The sequence below is a fragment of the Ursus arctos genome, chromosome X (genome assembly GCF_023065955.2).
Source record: "Ursus arctos isolate Adak ecotype North America chromosome X, UrsArc2.0, whole genome shotgun sequence".
NCBI classification, from domain to species: domain Eukaryota; kingdom Metazoa; phylum Chordata; class Mammalia; order Carnivora; family Ursidae; genus Ursus; species Ursus arctos.
The window spans coordinates 84,852,372-84,860,033 of NC_079873.1; the positions used below are offsets into that span (position 1 = coordinate 84,852,372).

Here is a 7,662-nt window from a genome sequence, read left to right on the forward strand (position 1 = left end):
ATGAAGCCAGATAAAGGAGGAGTTTGCCCGCCAACTTTCTTCTCCCTCCTCTACTTTTCTCTGTCTCCTTTTCATCTTTCCTCTGCTATTTTTCCTTCCCACATTTACTTTCTTTGGGTAGCATCTCCTTTTTCTAATTTTATAATTGACAAATCTTCACGGTGAAAATATTCTTATTTTTTACGTAAATCTCTTTAGTCTTCCTCCCATAAAATTCTTCTCCTTTTAGGCCATTCTCTCTTCACTATCAGAGTCTTAACTGATACCTAAATCAAGCTTGTAAACTTAAAATCCCTGACTATCAAGTCAGGGAACCATTAGAAGTTTTTGAGCACTGTGAAATTAAAAAATGTAATTCAAAGAGAAAATGGAATCTTCTATCCAGTATGTCACTGTAACTTTTCAAAATGCATGTATTTGGTCAAACAAGGGCTGTCATACTATGCATTCAGACTTGGAGGCTACAAACTGGCCCTGACTCAGGGACAGTATAGGCCTCAGACATGGGAAGGCCGTGATTTAGGGCCCAAGATCCCAAGGGGGATCCCAGATTGCAGAGTCTCTTCTATGGCTCACACAGGGATCAAATTGGAGAGAGTTTGATAGCCAAGCAAAGAATAGAGGCAGCTATAGCTTTGATGTTAAAGAAACGATCCTCTGATCAAATAAATACAGTCTATGTTGGATTAGTAAAATGATTATGGTGTGTAAAAAAGAAGGTGGAGGTAACAGATGGAATACTAAAACTGTTCTGTATAGGAGCAAAAAAAATACTAAGAATCATTAGACTATTAAATCCTTACGGTTTTGGAAAATGGGAGGCATTGAAAATTCATGGGATTTTTCTTCAGAATTTTCTCTGAAAATTTGGAGACCATACAGAATTCTGCATCATTGTGTGCCGTCTAAAACACAGATGCAACAAAACACCTCTGTTCTCATCATTGTGGGCCTTTCTTTCATGTACCTTTTCCTTTTCTTTTCTTTCTGAGACCAAGGATATCTCCAGCCATGTCCTCAATTAGGCAGTAATGTGAGTTTTATTTTTAAATTACTTTATAAATAAAAAAGCACTTTGATTTCCATTCTCCAATTTGATTTTCACAACTATGATCAAGAAAGATATAGGACAAGTATTATTTTCTTATATTTTACACACAAAAAAACTGGCTAAGAGGTTAAGTGACTAATTCAAACCTACACACTCAATGATGGAGATAAGAATTGAATCCAACATCTCCCAGTGCTAAATCCATCCATTTTCAATTATGCCAATTTGTCATTCACTCTCACATGACCTTGAGTTAGTTACCTTTCTCTGAGCCAGTTTTTTTACTCTGAAAAAAGAATTAATTAGGCGAAATCAATGATTTTCAACCTGGGGAACTTTTGAAAAGATTCCTAGACCCATTGCAAACCTCTTATATAAAAATTCTCAATGATTATGCCGATGCACTAGGTTTAAGAAGTATTGGTCTTTTATCAGTCATCTTCAGTCTGAGATAAGCATATTCCTTTGGATACATGAGGAATTTCCAAGAACTACACAGGCATAATTTTAAAGGAATCAAGTTTCAAATCCTCAACTTTCATATGTACTTTCTCCTGAAGTTGAACTGCCTTTGGATGGTCCCGTTTCCCACATCCCCTTTCACTATCACCCACCTCCCACTTTATGAAAGAATCATACTATCACATATTGCCTTGAAGTGTGAAAACCTCTGAGGGACAAATTCAAAGGGACAACTCAAAATAATGGTTTCGTTAAAGTCTCCATTAGCTGAGGCTCTATAACACACTCTAATCCATCTCATTAGGAAATGCATTTCCAACAAAAGGTTACTTTTTGTGTTTAGTAATTATCAAAATTTATAATATCTATATTTTTATAAATTCCCAATATAATGATGACAATTCAAAAAATATTTAACATGTAAAGCCTTATGATCATAGAAAGTTTTTTAAAGTTTTTATACATTTTTGTTTCAGAGAAATATGATAGGATAATCAATAAAAAACTGAAAAAACAAGTTAGTATAAAACTATGTGAGAAAAATGGAATGGACATATAATTTCCAAATGCAAAAGGAGCATTGAATGACTTCCACTTGTTAAAGATGAGTTTATGTACTTTAAAAAATGTTTATTGTCAGGTTTCAAGTCATTACGTTGGATATATTTAAAAGAGAGAGAAAAAGTTTGTTTTTAAATATAAATATTCACAAAACACTAGACATGACAGCTGGTAACATTTGCAATGTGGTTTGCAAGGCCCCAGGCTCCATTATCACAAAGTGGAGTATAGAAAGGTAGCTTTGGAGCCAAGAGACAATAACCAATACCTTAATAACTGGCATAGTATCAATTTGAAATTCTGATGAAAAATTTTATATCTAAACTTAAAAATGTGTAAAGGGGTGCATCATTTTTCATCATTCTTTGGTGAATAAATAAAAGTAGGTCTGATCACTGGTCAAGATAACCTCTGTTGCCCTTACCAGTTCTGAATTTCTTTTCCCCTTGCATCCTTCCTTCCTCTCTTAGTTTTTCCTTTTTATTATTCACCTCCAAACCTGTTCATGGTTGCTGTGCATATTGGTCAGCACTACCATTGTCCCTAGGCTCAAAGAGATTGCAAAAACAAACAAGATACATACTGAGGATGTCTTGGAAGAAGAGAGGGTAGCCTGGAGAGGAAGTACTAACAAGATAATATAGGAACTCTGTGTGTGTTCTTCACTTGTTCACAGTAAATTGCTCAATATTCTCCATAAGACACTGTTGTTTATAAGTGCATCACCAGTGTAAAAACAGTGTTGAAGAATATATAATGAACTGCAATAATAAATGTCTACATAAATTATATATATATATAATTTAGATAAATATATATTCTGATTTTAGAAGTGTTTTAAGTGTAAGTAAACGTGCATCTTACAATTGAAGACCTAAAACAAAGTACATTTATTACCTAAGAAATGTGGGCAGATTTCTCCCTGAAAGGTTGTTTGTTATGGTTTCAAAAGAAACTAAATTATCATTGTAGTATAGTCCTTCATCCTTTTCTCCCCAATTCTTCCTAGGGACGGCTGGCAGCTGCCTTCGTCGCTTCAGTACCATGCCTTTCATGTTCTGCAACATCAATAACGTTTGCAACTTTGCTTCAAGAAATGACTATTCTTACTGGCTGTCCACCCCAGAGCCCATGCCAATGAGCATGGAGCCCCTGAAGGGCCGGAGCATCCAGCCATTTATTAGTCGGTGAGACACTGGTGTAGCTTGGACTTTTATCAATCCCCAGTTAGTTTAGCTGGTCAGAAATGAGTCTAAAGCTAATATAATTTGATCATATTCTTCCCAAGCTAAGTAGGACAGAGATGCCTTTATAATATTCAGTTAGGTATTTAGTTTAAGCCATATTAATTGGGGATTTGCTTTTGATCAGACCCTATGATAGACATAGTGTAATATAGAAAGAAATCAGACTAATTATTAGGCAAATATATGTAAATTAATATAATATATATCAGTCTTGGCTAAGATCCATTACAATAGAGCTAATAAAACGTTATGAAAGCATAAGGAAAAGAATGTTTAATTTCAATTGGATAAATTTGGGATGACTACATGGAAGAAATGTATTTTGACCTGGTTAGTACTTAAAGGATGGGAAGGACTTGAGACACAGGTAGTTATAAGCAGGAAGGGCATACTACGCAGAGAACATGGGAATGGGTAGTTGATTGATATGTATAGAAAGTAGCTTGTAAATGTTGCATAGGGAGAAGAGGTTGGGGAGTTAACTTGGACCCAGATTGTAGAAGGCTTTCAGCATCAGGTTTTATTTTAGAATTGATCTAGTATAGAATGGGGAGCTTTGAAAAGTGTTTGAGCTACACTTCAGGGAAAATTACAGAGCCATCACTATATAACATAGATTACAGAGGAGATAGTCCTTAAATACAGAGACCAGTTAGATTTAAGGTATTGCTGTAGTCCCAATAGGAGTGGATTGGAATTGTCGGTGGGGGACATGTATCACTTTAATACAATAGATAGGATTTGGCAGTTTATTAGTTATGAGACAGGAAGTGATAGGTGAGGTTTGGAGCATGAGTAACTAACAGAAGAGAAGTACCATTAGTAGAGATTTCCTTGAGTTTTGCCACATTAGAACTCTAGTTAACTCAATGTCCTAGGCATATGAGATACTGCCATTTTCATTCTGATTGTGGCCCAATTGATTGAGGAGTCCACTCACCATAAAGCATGAATCATTGGAAAGTCTAGTTTCTTTGACATTGAATGTAAAGATTAAACCCAGTTCAGTTTCTCTTAGTAGCAAATTTATGGTGCCCTTTTTAGTACATTTGCCCAGATTTGGGGGGAATTTATTTTTTTGTGACTTTTGTCAGTCCCAACTCTTGGGAATAAAAAGGTCCTTTAAAGGTATTTCCTGTTTTGTAGATCAACTTCATCAAATTGGTTCAGTCATTTGTCAGAAGGTCCCTTCATGATATTTATTAAAGATTTGATAGACTCAGTTATATTTACTGTGTTGCTGTTTTACTTGATATTTTAGATTTAAGCCACATCTCCACGTGCCTGGGTAGCTGCCCAGCATTCTGGACATGCTCTATTTCTCTAGATTTGGCCAAATGGTTAATAAATATCCTTTGGACCAAAAATAAGGGGTGGGGATTGAGAAAGTGTCTGTTTCTTGTCTTTTCCAGTTCACCAGACATTGTTCTTACCACAGTTTCAGCATTACTAAATTTCTACCATTCAGTTGGGCACTTTGACAGCAAATAGTATGTGCAATACACAAAGCCAAACTCTTACAGCAATTATGGCATTGACTATAGCAAATATGAATACAAATTTAAGGCAGAATGGAAAAGGAAAATGCTATAGCAGTGGTTGTGTGGTTTCTTTTTAAAAAAAGCTTAGAGTTGTCGTTTATAACTTTATTAAGTATATTGGGAGAGAGGGCTTATGAAAAAGCAATTCTTGAAGTGCATTTTTCTCCTGCTTTTGTGAGCATTGAAGACACCTTAATGGGCTTCTATACCAGGAAGGCTTTGAAAGAAGGGGGACTGTTCCCACATATTCACTGCGTAGATTGTGTTCCCCTCCCTTTCCATTACCAGATGTGCAGTATGTGAAGCTCCAGCCGTGGTGATCGCAGTTCACAGTCAGACCATCCAGATTCCCCGTTGTCCTCAGGGATGGGATTCTCTCTGGATTGGCTATTCTTTCATGATGGTATGAAATACTCTGCCTTGTCTTTGTCATCGTAGCTGACTGTCCATCATATCTGTGTATCTTCCCAATACAAGGAATCCCTATCATTTGCATAGTAAGAAGGGTGAACCTCAAATAGGTTCTGTCCAAATATTGTGTTCCCCTTCACATATTTTCTGGCATATATTTTCATAATCTGCCTGTTGCTTCTGTTGAGTACCCTTGGTGTGGAAACTATTCTCTTATCTCTTGCCCTAGTTCCTTCACTGGATTTGAATTTTTGGCCATATTTAGCACATATCTTTGGGTATTCACTAAGGTATTAAGCACATTTTTCCTTATCTTTTCTAGCACACAAGCGCAGGAGCAGAGGGCTCAGGCCAAGCCTTGGCCTCCCCTGGTTCCTGCTTGGAAGAGTTTCGTTCGGCTCCCTTCATTGAATGTCATGGGCGGGGTACCTGTAACTACTATGCCAATTCCTACAGCTTTTGGCTAGCAACTGTAGATGTGTCAGACATGTTCAGGTAAGGTACTTATGGCTTTAGTTCAGTCCTAAGCTTCCTTCAGAAGTACTAGGGAAGAGAAAGCAATTCATGGATGGTTTATACCCCAAAAATGTTAAAGATTTAGTGGTCTGTGTTTTTTATTTGTGCTTGTTCTTTTCACATACCTGACTCAGGACACAAAAACAGACTTGGCTAATGTTAGGTATGTGTGCTTTCAGATGGCCTGATAGTAGTAATCCTTCAGTAGCAAACACACAAAGCAAGAAAAGGTTATGTGACCTGCTCAACAATAAGTGAGCTGTTCAGCTAGACTGAGGCCACCCCAGGAACTGAAGATTGAAGCTGTGATCTATGATCCCTGCCTCAGTCCAGTGATCTCTTTTCCCAGGATCTTTTCTTTTCTTTCTTTTTTTTTTTCTTTTTTAAGAGCATGAGATGGGAGAGGGTGAGGAGGAGTAGGTGAAGGACAGAGAGAGAGAGAGAGAGAGAGAGAGAGAGAGAGAGTGAATCTTAGGCAGGCTCCATGCCCAGCACAGAGCCCAATGTGGGCTCTATCTCACAACCCTGAGATCATGACCTGAGCCGAAATCAAGAGTTGGACACTTAACCAACTGAGTCTTGAAGGTACCCCTTTCCCAGGATGTTTTCAGTGCTCTCATCAAAGTGTCTGAATGAGTAAGACCACATATAATATATGTATTTCAGGAGAGTCCAATCTATTGCATTTTTGGTTTAAATTAATTTTTATATATTGCTTATTTTGAGTTATCATTACTTGATATTTTTCTTATAATTATCTTTTTGCATTTCATATGCATATATTTTATCATTTATTTATCATCAGTTGCCCAGATCTCCCTCATTCTAAGACTATTAGAAAAATGTATAAGAGATAAAGAGGGAGAGACAAATAAAGGTAATAGTGGTAGAGAGAAGAGTCACAAAAATAACTATGACCACTAATAGCTCTTCGGCCATACTGGCTACTGCACTAGATCACATTGCTCAAAAGTTAGTCTTTAAGTCATAGGAGAGCTACTTAAGCACAAATAGGATGTTTGGGTGTGAATCTGAACCAATAATAGAATTGAAAAACCAGAAAAGGCTAATTTGACTGTCTTGTTTCTTATTTCCCAGCAAACCTCAGTCAGAAACGCTGAAAGCAGGAGACTTGAGGACACGTATTAGCCGATGTCAAGTGTGCATGAAGAGGACATAACATTTTGAAGAATTCCTTGTGTGTTTTTTAATGTGACATATATATACATATATATATATATATATATATATATATATATATATACACGTATATATATGTATATATATATACATATATATATAATTCCCAGGATGCAACGTCTCACTCTTCCCAACTTTACCACTGCTGCCACCAATGGTGCTACTATATATGACCAAGAGAACATGCCGACTAGTAACCATGAAGATTCAGATGTACCTCAACAATATGCCAGAGCAAGATCTCTATTAGTTTTCTATGAATGAAATAAGGAAATGAATTAACTTTTTGGGTCCAGAATGACTTTCCCCAAGGATTATAAGATGAAGATTATATATTTTGCCCAGTAACTTAAAACAGCACGTTAAAAATTCAATTAAATCACACTGAGTAAAATAAAAGACTGCAGTTTGGGGGAAGAATTATTTTTCATGGTGCTACTAATCCTACTGTATCCCAGGTTTTTAATATAAAAGTGTTAAGCTTATTTTTCTCTGTAAGTAAAGAATGTGTATATTGTGTAAACAGCCTTTTAGCTCAAAGTGTTGACTCATTTAGATGTGACCTGACATGTATCACTCTTTACAGACAACCTAGGCAAAACCAGAATACAGACAAGATTTTGTGTCCATGTTTATCGAAGTGAAAGAATTTATATTCTTGCATCAAGTTACT

The 7,662-nt window shown here is 36.4% G+C and overlaps 1 protein-coding gene across 1 annotated transcript in view; it reads left to right on the top strand.

Moving 5' to 3' along the window:
* Window positions 1–7,388, top strand: part of COL4A5 (collagen type IV alpha 5 chain) — a 240,960-nt gene extending 233,572 nt beyond the window's left edge. The window contains exons 48-51 of the mRNA XM_048213522.2: window positions 3,084–3,261; window positions 5,151–5,265; window positions 5,596–5,768; window positions 6,888–7,388. Of these exons, the coding sequence (XP_048069479.1) occupies window positions 3,084–3,261; window positions 5,151–5,265; window positions 5,596–5,768; window positions 6,888–6,969 (548 nt within the window). The 3' untranslated portion in view covers window positions 6,970–7,388. The remainder of the gene's footprint in view (window positions 1–3,083; window positions 3,262–5,150; window positions 5,266–5,595; window positions 5,769–6,887) is intronic.
* Window positions 7,389–7,662: the final 274 nt, after the last annotated feature.